Source organism: Tamandua tetradactyla, chromosome 5 (genome assembly GCF_023851605.1).
Source record: "Tamandua tetradactyla isolate mTamTet1 chromosome 5, mTamTet1.pri, whole genome shotgun sequence".
Lineage (NCBI taxonomy): Eukaryota > Metazoa > Chordata > Mammalia > Pilosa > Myrmecophagidae > Tamandua > Tamandua tetradactyla.
In genome coordinates this window covers 104904874-104930733 of record NC_135331.1, presented here as the reverse complement: position 1 = coordinate 104930733, position 25860 = coordinate 104904874, and the positions used below count along the sequence as shown (strand labels likewise).

At 37.9% G+C, this 25860-nt stretch overlaps 1 protein-coding gene across 1 annotated transcript in view; it reads left to right on the top strand.

Annotated features, from left to right (window-relative positions):
• The first annotated feature begins 401 nt into the window (after positions 1-401).
• Positions 402-25860, top strand: part of ADGRF1 (adhesion G protein-coupled receptor F1) — a 40954-nt gene continuing 15495 nt past the window's right edge. Inside the window, exons 1-9 of the mRNA XM_077162005.1 lie at positions 402-527; positions 1792-1996; positions 10977-11126; positions 12079-12176; positions 15804-15861; positions 17469-17618; positions 20788-20961; positions 22574-22674; positions 23468-23526. Coding sequence (XP_077018120.1) covers positions 12099-12176; positions 15804-15861; positions 17469-17618; positions 20788-20961; positions 22574-22674; positions 23468-23526 — 620 coding nt within the window. The 5' untranslated portion in view covers positions 402-527; positions 1792-1996; positions 10977-11126; positions 12079-12098. The remainder of the gene's footprint in view (positions 528-1791; positions 1997-10976; positions 11127-12078; positions 12177-15803; positions 15862-17468; positions 17619-20787; positions 20962-22573; positions 22675-23467; positions 23527-25860) is intronic.

Genomic DNA, 25860 nt, shown 5'->3' with positions numbered 1-25860 from the left:
CCCAATCTCACCCTCAACTCCATAGCCACTTTCCTTCCCAACTAATTGCTAAATTATTTGTCCCATTTTATAAACACATAACCACTAAAATGTCAGTGATTTAATTGTTCTTACTGGCGCCTGAATTTTAAAGCAGACAATAGGAAAAGGGCAAAACGGAACTGAAAAGATGGCATCTCTAATCTTAGGACTTTAGATATTGAATCAGCTGAGTGGGAGCAATATATTTTGAGAAGTCCTTGACCCTTTGTACTTCATTGCAATTTGGTTTCCACTTAACAGTTGCAGGATCCTGAAATAAGCAAAGCTCCTGCTGAAAGGGCACACAAGGGAAATGGAATCAACTTGAGTGAATTATGAGGTCAGCTCTATTCCACTGAGACCAGTAGGGCAAAGGGCAAAAAGGCAAGAGTTGGTGCCTGGCATCCTTGGATGTTGTCAGATAGGATCCATTCTCTTGACGACTTTTCCATTAGACCGGATTCACACCTGGTAGTGAAGAGCTCTGATATGGACCAAGGGACTAGGTTTGTGTGTGAAACAAGAGGCTCATACTGATTTCAGACTTGCTTGGCACTAAAGGTGCCTTGAAATTATTGGTTAAATGTTATTGGAAATAGTGTTCACTCTAAAAAAAGATATTTCTTTTAGAATTTCATGCTCTAAAGGCTATTTTTTTTTCCATCCTGAGAAAATGAATGCTTCCTCTTTTTTGACAATGAGAACAATGTACCTGACTAGCTTCCCCTTTGATTGCTGGGAAGTCTTGTCCCAAAAGTTAAGTTTCAAATTGTACAACAGTGTAGACACCTCATAGCTTATCATTTGTACTCTTTTGCTTAATTCCTCTCTACTTTTATAGTTTCCCTGTTTATATTTCTTTATTTCTATTCTAATATTATTTTGATATATTTGCATTGTAAGCCACCTCAAGACATTTTGTTTACATAGTATATGGAGTATTTAAAGAAACAAAGGAAATAAAAGAAATTAATAAGTTAATTGAATTGAAGATACCCCTTCCTTTCCTTTTGGTGATATTCTTGAGGATTAGTATATTATTGTCCCCCTTATCATCCCATTACAGAGGACATCTGGCTAATTTAGATCTGGTTGTTAGATACTGTAACTTCACCCAAAGTAACTTATGAGCCAATGTACTTAAAGATATATTATATGAAGAAATTTGACCCTTCCTAGTTTTTAAATTGGGTGACTCCTTAGAAACAGGGAAACACGCTTTATTAAAGAAGTTGAACAGGTTTAACTATGGGTTTTCTAAAGACAAAGAACATACTGAACCCATTCCCTTAGCATGGATGCATTTGCTGTCTTTTGCTGCCCCCCACAGCACCCCACTCCATCCAGAAGTTATAGGCTCTTTTGTCTGGGCAAGTTGTAAGTTAACTCTTCAGCTACGAGTGAGAAAGTCAGGAAAGGAAAAACAACATCTAACCCCCACCTCTACCCCACCGGAATTACCCTTTCTCCCCCTGTCGGAATTACACACAAAGGACTGCATTCCTTCAGCTTTAAGGAATATGGCCTGCTGTCCAGAAGCTGGATGGAAGGAAGGTTTAAGGAGTGATATTTTGTAGTAAACTGATTTAGGACAATGGTGTTTTGTGTTCCCCTAGAGCATTTACCTTCCCTGATTTCAGAACCCCATCTATGTCTGCCAGTAGAATCACTGGGACTTAGATTCTGAATTCCTCCTCTTGCCAGACCTGACATGGACTGTAAGGGGAAGGGAGAGAGTTAGCAGAAGTATTTCTCTTTTCCTTCTTGAAGGGGGTGTGTCCTGGCCTTGCCTGCCTGCAAGGGCAGCAGAGTGCACCAGGAGTGCCGGTGAATCAGTGGGCCTGCATGTGTGCCAGCTAGCTGGGGAGGTGCACGTATTCATATTGTTTTTACAAACAGCACAGAAGTGACTGAACCAGAATTATACTGGAGGAAAGTTTCCCTTGGGCTCTGGTTTGAAGAGAGGACTCCTCAGGTAAGCCCAATTGCTGTGTTTGATTCCTTAGAACCTGTGTGGCTAGGACCAGCACTATCTATTGATCTGAGGGTACTTTTTTCTCCATGGGGATATTTAAATTTTGATATCTAATTTCCTGAAGGAGGTTGAGGAAAGGGAGTTGGAAAAAAGCAATGAGCAGAAACAACATGGTTCAGCTCCTTGCTACCTGTGTGACTAGAGGTGACTTACCAAGTCTCAAACTCCAGGTTTTCTGACTCAGAGCACACCTTTTTTCTCTCTCCCTATCATAACATGGGGCTTCCTGCTCTTCTGGGGTGTCGGGTGGATGGATTGACTGGAATAAAAATGGCTCTGCCAAGCATACTCGCTAAGAATATCAGTCTCACACTTCCATCAGATGGTAGTATCCTAGCCTTAGCTATGTCTCAAACTAAAAATTGAGAGGATTAAGTTTATTTCCCCTTAGAATTCATTAGTCTAAGCTTTGCTAAACTAATATACTCCCTGGAAATATTTCCCAATGTGACTCCCTTCTTGGGTTACCCCCCTCCTCAAAATCCAAAAAAGTAGCCTTATCACCTTCTTTTCTTGACCCTTCCCCAAATAAATATAAAGTGACACACTTTATTCTCTGACTGGCTGACCCTGAAAATGAGTTGGTTTTTTTTCTCTTTTCTTCTTTTTCACATGAATCATTTATGCAAACCTAATATCCTACCTAATCCAAAAGTGCCACAGAATGGCAGATGGAAGGATACTGAAGGAGGTATAGAAAGAAGACTGAGGTGGGAGAGGCATGGAGAAGCCATGACTTTGTGTTTTTCATGATGTTATCCATCAGCTTAAACCGAATAATCTCCATCATAGTCTGGAGATTACAAATAGAGGAGAGAATGACAAAAATATAATTTATGAGATTCTTAGCACAAGCCTTTTATAGTTCTTCTTATCCACACAAAAAATCCATTATTAATTATCCAACAATAGTCAAAATTATAATGAACTGATCTTACAATAATGGCCACACAATACTTTATTTAACTATTGACAGATAAATTGACCTTGAGAAAATTCTTTAGCTTCTCTTGCCCCAGTTGTTTAATTTGTAAATAGTAGCAATAAGCAATAAGATTTCATACCGGTATGTATGCATGTCAAGTCTTAGAGGCTCGGCTTGCAGACATTCCCACTGCAGGCACTATTGCAAGCTAACATGAATTGCTGCTGACGTGCCTCATAGGTATGCATGCCTTGCTTTTCAAAAAAGACAACAAACTTCTTTAGTTTCTTAAAAAGGGCCTTGTTTTCTGCAATACTGTCATCTTTACAGGTTCTATTCCTTGCTGCACTGGACACAAGAGGGGTGCCTTATTTTTCCACCCATCTGCCCTCTGATGCCTTTTATCCCAAGATTAAAGAAATGCAAATCTTCTAGAAAAAAATAAATGAACCCAATCATTCACATCGAGGTATAAGTGACTGATTTTCTTGCTTTTGTTGGAAACAGGTGGAAACCGGAAGAAGCAAAGGGTGCTGGTATTTAAAGGGTAGTAGCAACAATAGGGATGTATGTCTTTAAAGTAGAGGACTGGCATCCCTAGGACAATTGTTACTGAATTCTCAGTTTTGTTTCAGGACAGCCTTTATGAAACCTTCTTCCAAATAGTCTGCCACGTTTAAACGTATGTATTTGCAACTTTTGAAATATTCTGTTTTTTTTCTCTCTCTCATCATTTTATTGCAGTAACATATATACAACTCAAATTTTCCCATTTTAAGCCCTTTCAAGTGGACAATTCAGTGGTATTAACTACATCCACAATGTTGCACTATCATTACCAGCATTTTTTACCCAAACGCCTTCATCACCTCAAACAGGAACACCATGCCTGCTAAGCAATAACTCCTTCTTCTTCTCAACCCCTATCTCCTGGTAACCTGTAATTTACTATCTGTCTCCATGAATTTGTTTGCTCTGGATATTTCACATAAATGAGAGCATAAAACATTGGTCTTTCTGTGTCTGGCTTAGTTCGCTCAACATGATGTCTTCAAGGTCCATCAGTACTGTCAAATGTCTCGGAACTTGGTTCCTTTATATGGCTGACAAATATTCCATTATGTGTATATACCACATCTTGTCTATCTATTCATCTGTTCATGGACACTTGGGTTGCTTTTACCTTTTGGCTATTGTGAATATTGCTTCTGTCAACATTGGAGTTCAAATATCTGTTTGAGTTTCTGCTCTCAATTCCTCTTAGTTCTCTTTTTAAAGTTGTTTTGGCAGGAGAAACCCATAGTTACAGAGAAAGAGAATCTTGTTTCTAAATTTGGCAGGAAAAATCCATAGTTACAGAGAAAGGGAATCCTGTTCCCAAATATGTCATGGGATTTCTCCAAGATTGTGTTTGTTGAACAGAGAAATGCTCATACAATGCCAAGGTCTCCATAGTTCTTGGCCAGATTGATACATGGTCTTAGCAGTGAAAATATTTTGAAATCTGGAAGGACAGTGCAAAAGGTCTTTAACATTATGGCATGAAACATATTCCTGCACATGCATAGCTGTTTGTGATCTTTTTGAATTCCACAATTGCAGCACACAAAACCAGAGGGGAAGGGAGGCCCTTTCATTCACCCCATCCCATCCCCAAGCAAACCACAGATAATCTCAGAGATTTTTGTTCAAAGGCTGAAGTGGACCTTGGCTTTGGTATTTTGAGTCTTTTTTCCAGAATGAAAATCCATAAGAATTTAATAATAGAAGTGTGAAAGTGCCGTGGCATTTTATAAAAGCTGCAGATGCACTAAATTCCCAAGGCTGCAGGTAGCTGAATACATAAAATGCAAAGAGGTGAGCCACAATGAGGTGTGCAGCTCTAAAACTGCAAAACATATTTACATTTCACTGATGAAAAATTACTGGGTCCTCATACAATCTCTGGATCCTCAACACAAATGTCAGTTTTTAATCTCTAGAGGTCCACAAACCTTGGCAACTCTAGTTTTTGGGTTTTGCTATTGTTTTGGAATAAATTTAAATTTATTTAAAATAAATTCTTTAAGACTTTAACTAAAGTATTTAAGATAATTTCCTTATCGTTTGCCTCTTCCTCATAAGATAGAATAAAATCAAATCTGATCATAAGAGTTCCTTTATTGTTTAGGGATAAGCAGGCATTTACTATAAATCTGTGTGTTAGTACAGCTTGTCACAATGGAACAGATTCACACCTGTGAAGTTTTGGGTAAAGAGACTTTGTATAAAGCAGATTATATTTTCCATGACAGCCTTTTACACATGTATTTATACTTTAACTTGACTCTGAATGGAGCCTTCTCTATGCTTAATGTTTTAGAGAACAAGGGTAATTGTTTTTAATAAGATAATGTTGTATTTTTTAGGTACCTAACACTCCACTATGTTGATAACCAAGATACTAATTAAGCAAGTAATTGGTAAAAGAAAAAACACATATGTAGTGGTAGAATTAAAATATATATACTTGTCAGAATTTTATTATATGAAAAAAAGGCCTTTAAAATTGATAAAGAATGATCAACTTGGCCTTGATAAAAAATGGTTAAGTTAGAAATATATTTGGAAAAACTGGCTATTCATTTCGAGGAAAATGAAAGTAGATTTCAATTTCACACCTAAACTCAAAATAATTCCATAAGTATTTAAGCTTTAAATGTGCTAAAAAAAATTCTAAAATGTATTAGAAGAAAATATAGGATAATATTTTCACAACATATTTATAGAAAAAAAATTTTTTAGCTTGAAACCAAGGTTAAAATCCACAATGGAAAAGATTCACAGATGTCAATTAAAAGATTAAAAGACAAACAATGAACAAATATTTTAACACACATTGCAAAGAGCTAATATACATGCTATTTAAAAAGCTCCTGAGAAATAGTTTCTAAAAAAGTGAACACCCAACACAAAAACCAAGAGCGATGACTTCAGTAGTCAAGCCAGAAAAAAATACAAACACCCGATAAACATCTGAAAAAATGCTTAATTTTACTAATAATCAAAGATATGAAAATTAAAGCAATAAGATAAAAAATTGTGCTTATCAATTTGGCAAACATTAAGAAGGTGTTGGGGGGAGTGCAATGAAATAGGCACATCACATCCTGTCAGAGTGAAACTAGAACAAATTTGAGGGCAATTTCAAAATGCATAAACCGTTTGAAGCAGCACTTCTACTGAATCCTAGAAAAATTTTGGTTTGCCTGGACTTAAGGATGCGAGAGTGGAAGCTTAACTGGAGGATAGTTTGAGGGCAGAATTGGAAAGTCCAAAATGTCATGATAAAGAGTTTGCTGTTCATTCTGCCCACAGTGAGAAACCATTGAAAATTTTTGATTGGTGTGATATTTTCAGGATAGATGGAAACGCAGGCAACTGGTTCTATTTCTAGATGAATAATTTGGGGAATATGATTGAAAACTTGCTTTTACCCTTTAGGAAATTATGAGGAAAATGCTGTTTATGGATGTAAGGAAACTGAAAGGGTGAATGATTTTGGTAGATCGGAAATAATTAAGTCATCAGTATAAGCATTAGGTGAGACATTAGGTATTTGTTTTATACTTATTTTTAAATAGATCACCCTAGAAGACCTCTAACATGTTTAATTTGACCATTTACTTATGAAGAACTCATGGGCAGAGCTTGCTCTGTAGGTTCTTTCCAGGAGGTCTTATGATTTGTGTGTCTCATCCTTAGATACCAAGGATGCATAGATTCTCTCTGCCTGAACAAAAGAAGCTTATTTTTGTAAGGAACTTAGATGGAGGTCATATTAACAATCACGACTTTATTAAAATCATGCTTCAAGCAACAAAACTAACTGACCCACAGTCCAAGGGAAATATTAGATTCTTTTGGGAGAGAAATTTAGAGAAATAGTTGATACAATATTTTTTTCTAGAATTTAAGCCTACCCTTTTCATTTCTGCAGCTGAGGAATGGAAAGAATACCCACTTAATTTTTAAGATTGCCAAAATGATCAAATCAATACACATGAACCACGTCGTAAATTAGAAGAATTATTCTTACTTCTTCTTACCATCTAATGATCAGCTCAATAGACTGCCATTCCAGTACTTTTTTCCAAGCAAACAACCCAGGAGGAAGCTGAGTTTCTCAGGGTTTTACCCACTCTGGTTAAGAGAAATAGGCCAGACTTGAGGATTCCAGGAAAGCTGGGGCCCTGTTACCAAGCTGAAGGCTTGGCTAGAAGAAAGAACTTGGCACCTTCTCTGGAATGCCATGAATCATCCTTTAAGGGCTTGGGGGTAACTCAGTGCTACAGAACCACAAGTGACAGGAGAGAATCTTCAGTTTCAAGGGTTTGAAATGGAGCCAATCTGTGACTTTTGCAGTCAAGCTTTTTACAACAGAACTGAACTAGACATGTCTTCTGTGGAGGAATGAACTCTACTGGGACACCAAAACAAATATGGGGCTATGAGCTAAGAATGGAAATTCATCTTGAACGCAGCTCTTCTAACATACCAAATGCACAGACTAAATAGATAGAGAAGTAGAATCTTTGTTAGGGAAGACCCGACAGCTGAGTTAAGCTGAAAGCACAAGCAACAGGAGAAATGCTCTTGAGATGAGACTTGATCTCACCACTTCTTTGTGTGCAAAGAACACACATTTTTGCAAAAAGCGTATTTCAATTTGGGGATCAAAAAAGGACCAGATTAGGGGATAGGGGCACCAACTGACCTCTGCAGGGAGAGCCACTGAACAAAATATAGGAGAGTTTAAATGGGGACTCCGGAACAAAGAGATTACTAGCAATCCTGCAGTTGTTTTCAAAGTGAGTCTGTACCACTGTTTCTCCTAATGAGCTACAATGTATGAAAGCCCTGCCCTGCTGTGTTAACAGCCAGCTCCTGGCACAATGCCTGGGAATTTGTAGGTTCTCAATATACAGTGCTTGAAGAAATTAAAGTTTAGCAGATAGGTAAAATGTCACTGCTGGAAAGGCTGCTTGGTTATTTTCTTGACTTTTTCAGTTTTGTAATTCTAGAATTCTTAAAAATTCTACTCTATTTTCAAGCCAAGAGCTTAATTCTTTTAAATTTTATTATTATTATTTTTATTTAAGAAAAAAATGATACACTTAGAACCACCAAAAATGGATACCTTAGTTAGCTTAACCATAAGCATATTTAAATAAAGTATCCGTATAATCATTGTAAAGCCTGTGTTTGCGCAGTAAGTTTCATAACCAATTTAAAATGAAGGCAACAAGGAAAAAATCTACAAATTCAGATGGGAAAGTTCTTAAATTCTAACTATTAAACACTAATTTAAATACCATTTGACCAGCTGTCAAAACTGTGAATGTTCTCAAACTATAAAGTAGAAAGTTCTTATAAATATCTGCATTGCTATAGTAATGACCTATGTTACTAAATATTTTCCTGATGATACAAATATTTTTACAATTAACATGAAAATCTTAATGACCTAAAACGGACATCTTAGTTAGCTGATCCATAGGCATATTAAAAAAAAAAATCTAAAAATCTAAGTAATCATCGTAAAGCCTGTTTGTACAATATATTTCATAAGCCAGTTTAAAATTAAAGCAAGGAAGGAAAAAATCTGTAGATACAGAATCAGAGTTTCTTAAATTCTAAATACTAAATACTATCTTAAATACTATTTGATTATCAAAACTGTGTGCATTTCTCAAAATATCAAGTAAAAAGTTATTACAGTTATCAACTTTGCTGTAGTAGTGAGCAATGTTACTAAATATTTTCAAATTTTTGATTTCAGGAATTTATTTTATCTAATATTACTACCACTGCCTATAGTTTTTTTTAACCTTTATTTTGTTGTAAAATATAACGCATATATACAAAGAAAAGAGAGAAAAAGCAACAATTTTCAAAGCAATTAAGCCAGGGCTTAATTCTTAATAGTCTCTCAGTCCATCCTAAAAGATTATAATAACCAATTTGAGGAAAAAGCAAAAATAAACAGCAGTAAAATTTTTGATTCTATCTGGTCTGAGTTTTGATGACTGGCAGACGCTAGTAAAAAGAGAAGCAAATTAAAGATTTATAAAAAGAAAGTGGGGAATAAGCATATAAGCATTGGATTTGCATGTGAATGGATATGAGATCACCTTATTTTATCTCATTTTAGCAGAAGAAACCTAGTCCAAAGACTGCTTTAACTTGGGTTAGGGTCTAATTCATCCCAGGTCTATTCCCACTCTATTTATATAACGTTATCACATGTTAATGCATGATAGAATGGAAAATGTCTGCTTAAAGTTTGACTGTGCACACATGCTTTTTTGGGGGGAGGTGGGGTGCATGGTCCCGGAACCGAACCCGGGTCTCCCACATGGAAGGCGAGCATCCTACCACTGCACCACCCATCCACCCTGTGCACACGGGCTTTTAGATAACTGTACATTATCATCCTACCAAAACCTCCACACATTTTTACAGATGTGGCATTGGTTATCTTTTCTGTCTGCCTGTTTATCTTTCACTTGACTTCTCTACTCTATCTGCCTACAAAAAGAAACCCAAGGAAAGATTGTTCAAAGGTAAGTGGCCCCAGGATTCATATACAAAGACAGATTCTGATGAATATGTTACAAAATACTGATAAAAATGAGAGGCAAAATAAAAATCACTGTTTTTCAGACTCTGACCAATTTTCTTTGAATCATTGTTTCTTTTGTATTTTTCATGGAAACATGCCCTTTCCATTAACATGTGTGTGTGTGTGTGTGTGTGTGTGTGTGTGTGTGTGTGTGTGTGTATGTACATGCATGTGAGTTTGAGACAGAGAAAAGGTAGACAACTCTCCTGGGAACTCTTCTATTTATAGAGGAAGTAACATAATCCCATAAATATTGATGCCAGGAAAGCAGCCCAAGAGTTCGACTGTGCCTAAGATTAGACTGCTGCTAAAAATGTTGGAAAGTGTAGGTGTGAGCACCTACTGTTGATAAGGAGACAGCTGTTGACATAAATACATGGTATTTGGAGGCCATAAATATTTAACTGGAAGCATAGGAAGACAATGGACAGCTGTCTCCGGAGGCATAATAGCGAATTCTAATGATTGTTCACTGTAAACTGAAGGACAGGGATTACCAGGAATGTGTTCTCTTGAATGAATTCAAGGAAGTGAGGGGCTGCTACTGTGACCAAGCCTTCTCATGGAAGGTGGTGCCAACACAACTGGAGTTTAGGCATTGCCCACCCCCAGCTGCTGCAGAGGGAGGTGTGATGGAAATATGCCATACCCTGATGACAATAAGAGCTCCTCATCTCTGGCAACGACCTGTGAATTGTGAGAATTTTTTAATAATTAGGACTCTTCTGGCTTGAAAGGGAAACACTAAAAATAGTGCATGGTTTACACCTAATGACGGCAAAATTAAGTGAGTTTGACTGTTACCCTGCACACACACCAAAACATTTCCTGGCATCTTCACTGCTGAGGACCCACTTGAGTGAGTTGGTATGCAAGGGCATAGCTCACAGAAAGAATTAAGCCCTGTTTCATCAAACAGTTCAATTATTTATGGATATATATATTCATATTATAAAATATATTTCTCATTATGGAACTGGGTCAGAAAAGTTTAAAAAATACCACTCTAGAGACAAATATCCATCACTTTTGTAAAGCAGAAAGCACAGTCCGGAGAGAATGGGACTCGGAGCAGATCAATTTTCGTTGAAATGTAGTGAGATCTAGAACGACCCGAAGTGAAGGCAACTGATTTCAGAGGAGTCCTCAGCCAACGAGAGAGGCAGGGCATGAGAGGACCATTTGGTGAAGGGGAGAAGGTACATGCAAAAGTTTGTCACATTACCTATTTCCAAATGTTTCCCTTGGAAGCCCTAGAAAGGGTGTCTGCTGAAATGTAGGCCATGATGATGGTTTCCGATACTCTTTTTCCAATGCCTTTTCTCTTTTAGGTCAGAGAGCAGCAGCGTGAGGCAGCTCTGGCAGTGATGGCTATGTTTTTATGAAGCTTTTAAAGTCCACGCAGGAAGCAGGCTGAGGGCTGGAAGGGAAAGCCCGGCTCTGCATCCTCTGAACTGCTGATCAAACCACTTGTTCTAATGGTGGGTTATTGAGTTTAGGAATCATAGTTTTTCATGTAGATGTAAAAGATATTTTGAGAGCCTAGAAGGAAATATTCGTTTCTGTTCCATCAGTACTGGCTAAGAAAACTTTCAGTGAAGCATTCTGTACCTGCGCTGTCTAATAGAGCAATCATCAGTTTCATGTGGTTTGGGACAACTTGAAATGTGGTTAATGTGATAGAGAAACAGGATTTTAAATCTTATTTTATTTTAATTCAAATTGAAATTTAAAGGGCCACATGTGGCTAGTGGTTGCTACATTTTGTATGAAACAGTTCTATCTTATTCTGGTTTTTATTTGACACTAAGTAACCTGTGTTACTTATGATTAATTTTATGACCCATGACTATATGCTGAATTTTCTCCAAATTATTTTGACATAATTGTAAGCTTGAGGACAACTTATTTCTAATTACATCAACTAATAAGAAGGAAATTTGCTGAATTGTTTCTTTATTATTTGTATGTTTTAACATTCAACTTGTATTCTTGTATTAATAATTCTAAGGGTTCTTAGTGATTTAAAATTTTGTTTTTGTCTTTACTGAGATAGAAAGAAAACCTCAGTGAAATTTAAAAGGCAGGAAGTTAAATGCACATAATTGCAAAATTAAGCAAGTCAGGATTTAAAAAATAGCCTTTTTTTAGTCTAATTTTATCAACTGGAAGAGGGCTAAAGAACAATTTTCTAGGAGGTTTACAAAGACATAAAAACATACTACTTTCTGCAAATAATGCAGAGTAGTGATGTCTCAAGTTATGTGAAGTAGAAAGATGACCAAACACTCAAGACTACTCATCAGCTTGGTTAGGCCCTACCACTGCACAGTTCCTTAGATTTTAGCTTAAATTACTTGAGTCTGTGCCTCAGCCTTATATGTTACACTGCTTGTCTAGTCACAAGCCATGAACCCAGGTCTTTGTGTTCAGTCCAGAGACCAAGAGAAAGAATGCTGAAGATGAGGGTTGGAGTGTTCTGGCTCATTTCTTTCTTCATTATCACCGAGGGAAGTGTTGGCTTCCAGAAAGTAAGTTGGCATGTGCAGCAATTTTCTTCTCTCCTTCTGCATGTTTTGAATCCTTCACCAACTAGGCAATTGAAGCTGCCCACTTTAATGGACTTGGAATAAGGAGCCTGGGGTTCTTGTGTCAACATGAGCAACATTGGCTGTGTGACCTTCAACAAGTCATTTCATGTATTTGGAACTCAGATGACCTAATTGCAAGTGAGGACCTCAGACTAAACTGCCTTGGAGATCATTTCCAACCAAACAGATTCTCTAATCTGGCTTTTTGAAGCAGAGAAAGCATATGCATTGGCCGTAGCAGTGCTTGGACCCTTTCTTCCCTATCTATCCTCCTTCTCTTGATAGTCTCATCCAGGTTCATGGTTTTAATGTCCTCCATGTGCTGATACCTCCCCAATTTTTCTTTATCTCAGACCTCTCCCCTAAACTCCACACCTGCATATCCACTACCTACACGGTGTCTCCACTCAAATGCCCAACAGGTTCCTCAACTTAATATATCCAAAATCAAACCCTTGGTTTTTTTTGCAACAAATTTGCTCCTCCTTCTTTATCTCAGCAAGTGGTATCACCTTACCTCCAGCTGCTAAGGCAAAAACCTATGTGTCATAGTTAGTTCTTCTATTTTTCTCACATCTTATATCCAAACCATTAACTTTTTTTTTTTAACATTTTGTTGCTTTTTATTATTATTATTTAAACTTTTTTTAATTAGAGAAATTGTAGGTTTACAGAAAAATCATGTAAAAAAATGTGGTGTTCCCATATAACACCCGCTATCGTTGACTCTTTGTATTGGTGCTGTACCTTTGTTAAAGCTGAAGAAAGATTATTAAAATACTGTTATTAACAATGGTGCATCATTTACATTAGTTTCATTTTTCCCAATATGCCACCCTATTACTAACAATATGTATTACTATCATACATTTGTTATAATTCATGAAAGAACATTCTTCTAATTGTACTTTTAACTATACTCCATCATCAATAATGTGGTTCACTGTGTTATACAGTCCTATGTTTTATCTTTTAATTTTTGTTCTAGTAATATATATAATCTAAATTTTTCCCTTTTAACCACATTTACATATAAAATTCAGTGTGGTTAAATACACACACAGTAATATGCTACCATCACCACCATCCATTTACTCACCTTTATGAATCAACCTAAATAGAAATTCTGTACCAGTTAAGCATCCACTCCCCATTCTCTACCTCCAATCTATCCCATGGTAACTTATGTTCTCGATTCTAACACTATTAGTTTGTCTATCATAATTAATTCATAACAGTGAGATCAAACAATATCTGTCCTTTTGTATCTGGCTTATTCTGCTTAACATAATGTCCTCAAGGTTCATCCATGTTGTCACATGCATCAGGACATCATTCCTTTTTAATGCCGAATAATATTCCATTATTTGTATATAGAGCATTTTGTTTATCCTTTCATTGGTTGGTGGACATTTGGATTGCTTCCATCTTTGGGCAATTGTGAATAATACTGCTATGAACATCAGTGTGAAAATATCTGTTCGAGTCCCTGCTTTCAATTTTTCTGAGTGTATACTTAGTAGTGGGATTGCTGGATCATATAGCAACTTTATACTTAGCTTCCTGAGGAACTCCCAAACTGTCTTCCACAGTGGTTGCATAATTTTACATTCCCACCAGCAATGAATGAACGTACTTATTTCTCTGCATCCTCTCCAATACTTGCAGTTTTCTGTTTTTTCAATAGTAAGCAATCTAGTGGGTGTGAAATGATATCTCATTGCGGTTTTGAATGGAAACTGAGTTGAGTGAGCATACCGCTTGCAGCCATGGTCTCCGTGTCCCACCCCTGTGTGGGGCCCTTTTAAATGCAGCACTCCTCAGCAGCTTGTATTCCAAGCTTGTATCCCATTCTTGAGTCCATGGACACTTGGGTCCCTTTGCCTAGATTGCATGGGGCTCTGTGAGAGGCTCCGTAGTCTTTGTCTGTTATGGGAGGGACCTGGGCCACTGTCTGAACAACTCCCAAGCTGTGCAGAACCAAGTGAGCAAGAAGTGAAAGGACTGGTGGGTCAGGAATCAAAATTCCTTTCTTGATGTTTTTCCTATTCTTTGATTCAACAGATTGGGAGTCCTTTCCAAATTTCTACAGTCCTCCAGAACTCTAAGCAAGTGGGATTTGTCCTTTTATTCACTGAAGCTCTGCAGAGTTTTTTTCAGGGGGTTTCTTACATCACCTTGTTGATAACGTCACTCCAGCTTTTTAAAAAAATCTTCAATATATAACCAGAATTCTCACCACCTCCATGGCTACTATCTTGGTGTACACCAACATCTCTCACGTATATTAATTCAGTAACCTCCAAAATGCTCTCACTGCTTCTGTGTTTGTCTATTCTCAACATGGCTGCAGGTTTACTTTATGAAAAGTAGGTTAATATGCAGCTGTAAGACAGAATAAAGTTGTGAAGCATGTAACAACGTGGATGGACCTTGATGACATTATGCTGAGTGAGATTAGCCAGAAACAAAAGGACAAATACTATATGGTCTCACTGATATGAACTAACACTAATGAATGAACTTGGAGAATTTCAGTTAAGAACAGAGGCAATCAGGAGACAGAAATAGGATACATATTGGGTAATTGGAGCTGAAGGGATATAGATTGTGCAATAGGACTGATTATAAAAGTTCAGAAATGGATAGCACAATACTTCCTAATTGTAGCAAAATAATGTTAGTATACCAAATGAAGCTGAATGTGAGAATGATAGAGGGAAGAGGGCTGGGGGCACAAATGAAACCAGAAGGAAAGATAGACGATAAAGACTGAGATAGTATAATCTAGGAATGCCTAGGGGTACAATGATAGTGACTAAATGTACAAATTAAAAAATGTTTTTGCAAGAGGAAGAACAAAGGAATGTCAATATTACAGGGTGTTGAAAATAGATGGTCATTCATATGTTAAGATTTTAACTTATGTGTAAGACTAAAGCAAAAAATGTATATTTGGAGGTGCAAATATTTATTTTGACTAGTGCATTTTTTTAATATAACTTATATGGACAGTTTAATTGAACACCATAATTACATGGAACCTTGAATAGGGCATGAGATTTCTGTAAGTCCAGAGGGATGCCCTGATAAATCCCAGAGTGATTTGAACAGTGAATTAAAAAAAAAAAAAAAAGATAGGCTACAGTGTGGTCTTTCCTCTGATCCAAAGTGTCCAGTGGGTTTCCACCTGACTCAAGTAAAAGCTGAAACCCTTGCCATGGTCTATAAATATCTGCACAACCTGCCTCCCAGAGGGACTCTTTGCCCTCACCTCCTGCTCCTCTTCCTGCCCTGGCTCCTCTCAGCTATACTGGCCTCCTTGCTCTGTCTCCACATGCAAGGAATATTTGCTCATGCTGTTCCTTCTGCCTGGAAAGCACCTCCTTCAGGGTCCTCACCTCCCAATTTCCTTCAGGCATTTGATCAAATTTGCCTCAGTGAATTGTGTGCTCTTGCTTGGATTTTAGACCAATGATTTCAATTAATCTGAGAAATCCAACATGGTCACATGAAGTACAACACTCCAAAGTCTCACCATAGCTAAATTTTTGTTCTTTTTGACAGAGAAATGATGGCATCAAAACAAAAAGACAACTCACTGTGAATAGAAAAGAACATACAGGTGAGACCAATAGATAACATGGTGCAATATATTCTGATGCCAAGAGAACTGGGTTCAAATTTAGCAGTGCTTCTGATGGATTGCATGATCTTTAGTGAGCTATTAAATGACCCCAAAATTAACTGTAAAAAATAAAAAAAAAGAGAACAATAGTAACTTATTCTTCTAATTCACCAATGTTCTACTAGTAAAGCACTGTTGAGGATAACAGGACATAGTACAGGCATAGAATCTTGCACAATAACTTGCAAGTACCTGCCCCATATGCTTCCTTCCCATGATCCTAACAATAAAATTAATGAGCTCAGCCTTCAGTCTACAGATGAGTTGTGTTTTGAAATTTAATTTGAGGATCTGAGCACTAAGTGCTTCCCTCATGGAAACGATGATATACATGGTTGGTCATTAGTTTTTTGGGTCTGTCCACAAAAGCCTCAACAAATCTTCCACTCAACTGTGTACTAATGGCATTATACAGTCTACCACTGTGCATAATTACTATTTTTGGGAAAATGAAATAAAAATTTCAGCATGGAAGACCATGAATATGTCTTCCCTGACAGGAAGGATGACAATAAAAAGACAACAATCATTTATTGAATTGTCAATATGTGCCAGGCACTATTCAAGTGTGTTAGATCGGTTAAATCCTCATGCTGACCCTGGGAGTTAGCTACCATGATCATCTTCACCTTACAGGTAGTGAAACTGAGATGCAGACTAAGGGTAGGAGACAGAATTCAAATCTAGGAAATCTGGCTCCAGGGTCATTAACCCCTGACGATATGACCAGGGGTCAGTCTTTCCCACTATTCTCCACCTCTCACTTGTTTGGGCAGTAGGAGTGGGGATCCCCTTACCTGCCCACCACTTAGGATGACTCCCAAGGCCTGGGCCTTAGGTCCTAGTCTATAAAGAGATGAGAAGACTAAGGGATGGGACACTTGTGGTATGAGATGGTGGGTGCCATGGCAGATAGGAGTCTCTTTTAATGAAAATTTCTCCTTAAGGAAAGGAAAGGTACTCGGAAACAATAATAGTGCAGATGAGAAGGTACACGAGGGGCTGAGTATGGTTTTGTTTTGTTTTGACATTTCATGGGAATACTCAATCTCAGCTAAGGCTAAGGAACATTTTTTTTTTGCAGGAGAAGGAAGGGTTCTTAGGAAAGTGAAGTGTGAGGTTGGAGGTTTTATATTGGAGATAATCCAAGGAGGCCAGAGTTAGGGCAAGGGAAGGGAAAAGTGACCAGGTTTTCTCATCTCTTCTTTTTTCAGTTTTGCCACCTGTACCTTGACTATGGATAAGCCCTGAGGAAGTGTGTAAAATCAGGGGATCAATGCTGGGGGTGGATATAGAGCATAGGGAGGAGCTGACTTAGCAGAAACGAGAGCACATACATAGAGTGGGTATATGTGGAAACCATCTGCAACCTTGCTATGGACACTGAATTTGAGCCAATGTCTGCATGAGTAGAGCTCCGTAGGAAGCAGCGTGAGGTCCACGACCTACAGGCTGAATCAGATGATTGCTTCACAGTCCCATCCTCAACAAGATTTCCCTCACAGATCATGAAAAAGGGCTTCTGACTATCTTTATCCCTTTAGACCCAGTCCAGGAATATGAGCTGCTGCTTCAGGTGGCCTACAGAGATTCTAATGAGAAAAAGAACTTGAAGAATTTTCTGAATTTCTTGAGACCTCCCTCATTATGGTTACATGGGCCAATGAAGATGATCAGAACAAAAGCCACCACGTGTAAGTCAACTCTCTGGTGACTGGGAGTATGATGGGGAGGGTGAGTGCACAGTCAGGATACGTTAGGTTGTGTTGTGGAAACAGGCATCCCCACAAGCTATAAGCTTCAAAGAATAAAGGTTTAACACTTTCTCATGCGACATGTCCATTATAGAGTGGTTGCTCACGATCGTCACATGGGGACGCAAATTGATTAATCTGCTACTAGTTCTAACGTACCCATTGCTGAACTAAAGGGAAATGGAACACTGGACAGTTTCACATAGGCAATTGAATTCTCTAACTCAGAAGTGACACATTGATTTAGATAAAAACTTGTTGCCAAGAAGTGATTCCATGGTCCCATCCAACCTCAAGGGATCAGGATATATAATCCTACTATGTACCTGAAAGAAAGAAGAAATATTTACTGATGACCACAGCAGTGGGATTCAGAGCCGTCAAATTATTTGTTTAAATAGGGATTCTCTAAGTGTGTGCCCCAAACAACAGCATCATTAGCATTTAAGAACTTAATAGAAATGCAACTTCTTGTCCCCACCCCAGACTTACAGAATCAGGACCTCCCCCTCCCCATGATTCTGGTTCATGCTAAAATTTGAGAAACACTATTCTAAAGTTTTTAAAGATGGTGAATAATAAAATCAGGATTAGAATCAGTTCTTTTTTTCCTGATCTGTAGCTAATTTTCATTCTCCTAATTCAGTAGTTTTTGAACTTTAATATGCATCGTGCATCAAAATTACCTGGAGGGCTTGTTAAACACATGTTGTTGGGCTACATTCCCAGAATTACAATTCATGAGGTCTGGTGTATGGCCAGGAATTTTCATTTCTAACAACTTCCCACACAAAGCTGATACTGATGGTCTGAGCACTACATTTTGAGAACCGCTGTGCTATACCATGCTACTTCTCACTTGGGTTGTCTTCCTTGACTTCTGATAAACAAAACCTTACTAATGGGCTGCTGCAAGACAGTTGTAAAGAACCTACAAGTCTGTTATCCCTTTCTTAATTAGCATTTCAGGGCCAACATCGAGCCCATATCATTCATTCATTTATCCATTCAACATGTATGTATTGGGCCTATTTTATGCCAAGAACTGGAGATAGAGCAGTGAACAAAACAAAATCTCTTTCGTCATGAGCTCATAATAAAGTGGAAGGAGAAAGGCAATAAAAAATAAGCAGAAATAAGATATGTTACATTGTGTGTGTATGCATGTGCCTGTGTGCGTATGTTAAATATTGTGCTCTGCAAAGTAATAAATGCAGTAGAGAGTACAGTGGTGGCAGGGCAATTTGCTATTTTAAATGAAGTGATCAAGGAAGCCTGTCTGACTTTAAAACAGAGACCCGAAAGAAGTGAAGAAACAAGATAGGCAATTTACTGGAGCGAAAGCATTTCAATCAAAGAAGACAGTGAATGTAAAGGCCACGAGGCAGAAGCATACTTGCTGTATTTAAGGGGCAGTAATTCGCCAGTGACATTGGAGAAGTGTGACTGAGGAAGAGAGTGGTATGAGAGACCAGGAAGGAAGAGGGGAATTAGATCATATAGAATTTTGTCAGGCACTATAAAGACTTGGTAAATCATATTGATTGAGATTGGAAGCTACAGAAGGGCTTTGAGCAAATAAGTGATATGATCTGATTTTAAAAAGATTATGCCGGCTGCTGTTTAGAGAATAATTGGCGAAGGGAAAGTGGTTTGGTGGGAACAGGGAGACCAGATAGGAGGCTCCTGTCAATCCAGGCAGGGCCTGGTGGTGCCTTGGAGCAGTCGTGGTAGTGCGAGAGTGTGAGATTCTGGACACAGATGCAGAGTCCATTAGGTTTGCTGATGGATGGTGTCCTAGCCTCAACCCCCTGAAAGTGGGAGTGGGTAAGCCATCCAGGGAGCAAGAATGAGGCTGTTTTCTATTTGTTGCATGTGCTCTTTGTTTCTTTTCCCCTCTTATTCTGCCTTCTTTTGGACTGACTATCTTGTAAGATTCTGTTTCATTTTCACTACTGGCATATTATTTACACCTCTTCTCATTTGGTTGTTAATTTTTTTCATGAGTGCCCAAGGGTTAACAATGTACAAAGAAATCTCTTAATTGTCACAACAACTCTGAGAAATAGGTCTCATTATTTCAATTTTATACATAAAGAAACTGAGGTTCAGAGATATGAAATAACTTAACCAAAGTCACCCAACAGAAGAGATATTCAAACCCTCCACATGTTTCTATTTCAAAATCTTTCCCATTCCGCACACAACCCCATGCCTATTTTCACAAAGGTGTCTGGTTACAGCAACTCATCTTTTTTAGCCTTTTAAAAAGGAATGGCTTTTTTTGTGGAAATTTCAGACCATATAGAAGGGAATATCAAGATTGGCTGATGGAACTTTGCGATATGCCTCTCAAAAATCAGTCTTTCCATGCCTAGTAGATTAGACTTTAACCTACAAGTCACCTATACCTTATTCTGCCATTTTCTTTCATACATTCTGTGACTAAGCGTTTAATCAATCTGCACAGGCTTAGTAATCAGATCACCTCTAAGTATATCACCTGGGACCACTGTGCTCATTATCCTAAACCCTACCCATCTTTTCTCTAATAAAACTATCCAAATCACTGCAGTTCAGGGAGACAGATTTTAGGCTGCTAGACCATCTGCTCTCCTACCCCATGCCTAGTAATAAACTTTCTCTCTTTGAAAACAACACAAGAACAAAAAATCAGTCTTTCTACTGTTGCCATCTTGCTTACAGAGCCTACCTTGGAACAGTGGTAAGTAGCCGAGGAATAGACTCCGGTTGAATAGTGGTTAAATATCTTTTGGAACTCTTCAAATAACTCCCAGGTTGCAAATGTTCTCTTCAGCTTTTCTCTTCCACTGCAGAGAATATCCACTGGTCATACATTTTTCTGTTGGATGCTAAACCCAACCATTTTATTTTTGTATCTCCTAGGCTTCTGACATCAACTTCAGAATCTAAATCTATTGAGTTGGATATTTGCTTATCTTGAACATACTGTTATCCAAGTCTCATCCCTTTAGCTTTTAGTGAGAAATATTTGGTTCAGATTCCAAGTCAGAGCCAAGGATTAGAACTCAGCAATGATCAATTTATTAGCTAGAGCTCATGAGACCAAATTCAATTTTTTGCACAGACTGTGTCAGCCTGAATGGACTCCTGCAGTGTGCTTGTGAAGATGGCTATACCTGGTTTCCTCCCACTTGTCTTGATCCCAAGAAATGCCACCTTCACACGACAGGATCACTCCAGAACTGTGACTGTCATCTCAGCAACCTCAACCAGAGTGTCAATTTCTGCGAAAGAACAAGTAAGCACAAATGGAATACTATGTGTGTAGCTCTGGGCCGGGCCCCCTATCCCCACCCCATCATGCAGCAGAGAAGGGATTCTAGCTGTTTGCCTCCATAAGAGGGCTAGCGTTTATGGTAGGTTGTAGGGCAGTGGTGTGACTCCACATTAGTCTTGGCTAGACATAGTGAGAGCTTCATAAATTCAGGAGATCCAGAAACTCAAGCCAACTTTTGGGTATCATGTCAACTTTCAGGAGGCCCCATCTTTGCAATCCTATAATTTTATTGAGATTTGGGGAGATCCACTAAAATCCCAAATAGAGGGACTGCTTGAGTAAATAAAATTTTTCTTCCTACCCTCCTTCCCACTTCTTTTGCCTAAAAAAGCTTGTCTAGAGATATGAAATCAGTGAAGAATAGAGTCACTATATTAAAAGAACTGCTCCAAATTGCCAGCGTATATGGCAATTGTATGGAATGCATTGCCAAAACACAGCAAAAGGTAAAAGTCTAGGTTAGGAAACTGGTGGAAGTTGAGGGAGCTACTGCTAGCTTAGGTTCTTAATTGGGAGATAGACCAAATTATTTGGGCTACAGGGCTTGAAAGATTTTAAGAAACTTCCCCAAGGACCACACTAGATCACCATGACACTATCGACTTTGGTAGAACTGAGTAAAGAGTGAGGCAAGAGCCAAAAACAGCCCAGCTTCCATGGGCATCTCCAACTTTGCTTCCCAGGGCCACAGCAATTCAGGTTAAGGCAACACAAATTCATCGAGTGCCACTTTTCTACCCAGATCTGGGAGGACACATGAAAGTGTTTACTTTATCCTCTATGAGTTAGCAGTCTAGCTGGGGAGGCCACATTGCAATATATGCATGAAGACAATAGAATTCCTTCAGCAAATATTGATTTAAAGCCTACTTTTTGAAAGATAGGGCCATGACTGATCAATCTTTAAGGTATACAAAGATGGATCAGACATAGATTATAGCATATTTGGGGCTTCCAATATAGTGGGAAAGATGACACATGTATATGAGTAGATGTATAGATACAAAGGCTATAAAGGATGTGTAGATAAAGTACTGTAGGAATTTGGAGGAGGGAAAAAGCATTTCCATCCAGAGATCAGGGAAAGTATCCTGGAGGAGGTGGAATTTGACTGTGCCTTGAGTGAAGGATAAATAGGATTTGTATAAATGGAGACAGGAAAAGACTTTTACCAGTGCAGAAAAACCTCAGTGATAGGCAGGCAGGGGGCATGTTGTGAGTTAGCAAGTAGTGCTTTAGTTTTGTTTTCCAAATTGTAATGAAGGTAAGTTCAGTGCCTCAGTGGGGATAAAGTAACTGCCTTTTTTGCCACACAAGTAGATATGCATATATGTATACTTGTGAGATTGTCTTGATTACCAGAATTTTCCCATTATTGTTCCAAATGCACATTTGCAAACTCTGGTTTTAGGTGTGCTTCCCGTATTATTTTAGACTAAAATCTATAATCAAAAGAAATTGAAATGCAACTTGTTGAATAGATGGGCTCAAATTATACTTCTGTAACTTTATGCTACTAATAAAATCCAGCTAGTAATTTTTATATCTGTAGACTTCTTTCTATTTCCCACAGAGGTTTGGGGCACTTTCAAAATTGATGAAAAATTTGCAAGAGACCTTTTGAATTCATCTTCTGCTATATACTCCAAATATACAACCGGAATTGAAATTCAAGTGAGCACTTTCTACTTACTATTTAAAGAATTGCTTGATAAACATAAATTAGTATGTTTGCATTTTGACATGTCTATTCAATCATATTATTCACTGTTAATTTTCAACAAGTTATTACAGAGTAGTTATTTGTTTTTCCCACAACTGAGGCTTTTGAGCATTGTCTTTCTATAAGCAATTGACTTCTCTCCACTTCTCTTGGATTCAGTTTTGATCATTTATTTGGGACACTCTTACTAAGATTCCCAAATAAATGAACTAAGCTCAATCATCAGCGATTGGGATATGTTCCGTAAGAAAGCCTTTCTTGTCGGAAGCTGAAGTGACTTATTGAGAAAAGCTCTGGACTTCAAAATGAAGATATGAAAAATTAGACCAATGTACCTCTAACTAGGATGGATCAGGCATGGTTCTAAGGAAGACATGGGCAAATATTTTGCAGATAGATTCCATTTAAGTGCCTGTGAAAAACTCATGGCTTATTTTTAAGAAGGAGAGAATAAATTTTTGATGAATTTATTATATTATTTGAAATCAAACCCATCCCCTATTTTAAGTAGCTGGTTACTATTTTTTTTTTTTTTTAGCAATCACAAATATAATAACATGTGCGTACTCTCAAATGGCATTTTAATTGCATTTGTGTGATGTGCAACTACACCCCCACTGTGTCTCTCTCCTTTGTTCAATGGTTCCACTGGTTCATTTATTGTACTTGTCTATTTTTTTCTCAAATGGCTTTTTGAAGTCCAGGGACAAAGATCAACAAATTGCTCTTTGTTCTCTTTGCAAGCTTAAAGAAGTATACAAAAGAATCCAAGGTTTTGAGTCGGTTCGAGTCACCCAATTTCGGTAAGTAACACAATGGTTTTAGAAGGGCATCCCCAGAATGCCCTGTGCTCTTCTGAAGTGACCTTGAGAAAGAACAGGACAGAACCGGTTTTTCTAGTAGAATTTTTAAAGTCTGTGATGCTGTAAAAAAAGTCTGAAAGGAATAAAGCCTAGATTCCTTTTTAAATGATTTAGTAACTTAAATACTGGGAAACTTTCTCTAAGCCGTGGGTGAGACATCAGGCTTGTGAAGCCACAGTAGAAGGATAGAAGTTAAAAAGAAGCAGGGGGTCATGGTGTGTCTGTGCGGGAAGGGATGAAGGGCGGAGAAGAAGCATGTGTGGGCTGTGGAAGGGTAGATTTCCTCCTTCCACAACCACAGGGCGCATGATGTATAACTGGGAATCAGAAAGGGGGCCTGGGGTAAAATAGTATATTTTTTGTGTGCATGTTGTGTTTACAGTATAGTTCAAAATCCAGTCGTCGTTGTCTACAGCAAATAAAGTAATATTTAGTAAATTATCCTTTTGTTTATGCTTTAATTCCAAAAGCTATTTGGTTAGCTAGCCATGTGTGTATTGATTACCAACTATGAATAGTCTGCTTGATAGAGGAAGTGTCTTAGAGGTGAGGAAACAAAGTCTTATATATGTCTCACAATCAACTTAAAGAACAGCCATAGGAAATTTTCACAGCATTTGCTATAAATATATTGCGTGTCCTTATATAAAGTCCCACATACAAATTTTTTTTTTTTTTAAATGTAATGCTTGGAGAAACACTGCTCCTTTTTCTCTTATACTGAGGCCTATATACTTTATCATATTTTCCTTTTTGGCTTTGCTGCCAGAGAAATCACAGAGAAAACTGAACCTTAATCACAAAAATTTTTGTATTCGATATTTATATTTTTCTTTTCCTGGGTCCTGGTTTTCTATCTATATTTCTGATATATTCTATTGTATTTGTCTTATAAGCTGTCTTCAATAATTTGTAGATAAAATCACAGTAAAAGTAGGCATAAGTCTATAAAACACAACTATTTTGGTTTTACTCTCTACAGTAGTTAAAGAAATTCTTAATCTCTCACTCTCTCAGTTTACGTATCTGTCAAACTTGTCTTCAAAAACCTGCTGAACCTGATTTAAGTTCATTGAACCAAATGAGCAGGAAAATATTTTCTAAACACTATAGATATGGATCACATTTGCTTTTGTGGCTTCACACACCATATATGTGCTGATGGTTTCTAAATGTATTACTTGAGCCTGACTTCTGTAAACTCCACAAGCAAATATTCAACTGCTTACTTGACATCTCCACTTGGTTTTCTAGCAGGCATGCCAAACAGAACATGTCCAAAACAGAGGCCATCCACACCTTCCCCTCCTAAACTATAACCCATTCCTCCAGCAGTCCTTATTCATCTCAGCTATCGTGGCTCTGTTCTTCCAAATGCATTGACCCAAATGTTGGAGCCATCCTTTGTTTTAATTTTTTTTATTAAGGTATAAATACATGCAGCAATATGCTCAAATCTTAAGTGCACACTTCAATCGGTTTTGACCGATACTCATGTACAACTTCTAACAAGACAGACCTTTCCATCACCCCAAAGGTTTCTTTGTGTTCCTTTCAAACAGTCTTCACACCTTCCCCCATGAGAAGCCACCACTGATCTGATTTCTATCATGGCTTAGTTTGCATATTCTAGAACTTCATATGGGTGGAATTATGTAATATATACTTTTTTTATATGTCTGGCTTCTCTTATTCAGCATGATGTTACTCAGAGTGGTAGTGGTTCATTCTGAGTAGCACCACTGAGTAGTTTTCCATTGTACGAGTATACCACAATTCATTTTTTTCATTCTTTGGGGTTCTTCCCTACTGTTTACTTTCTCTCATATTTGGAACCAGCGCCATTAGTAAGTCTTATTGCTCTATCTTCAAATACAACCTGAAACTGACCACTTCTCACAAGCTTCCCTGCTACCCCTCTGGTTCAAGTGACCACCACTCTTTCCTAACTATCTTGCTCCTTTGCTTGCCTCCTTTCAGTCTATTTTCTATATGGGAGCCAGAATGAGGGTCTTAAAAAATAAGTGTGATCACACCACTGATTTTTAACAAAGAATAAAACCTTTTTTTGTATGCTGTATGATGGGAGTCACATTTCATTCTTTTTCCACACAACTCTCCCATTATTGCAGCACCATTTGTTGAAATTTTTTTGGTGGGGGAGAGGTGCAATGCACCGGGAATCAAACCCAGGACTTCTGCATGGCAGGTGAGAATTCTACCACTGAACTACACTTGCACCCCCAAACCTTTTTAATAAAGGATAAAATCCAA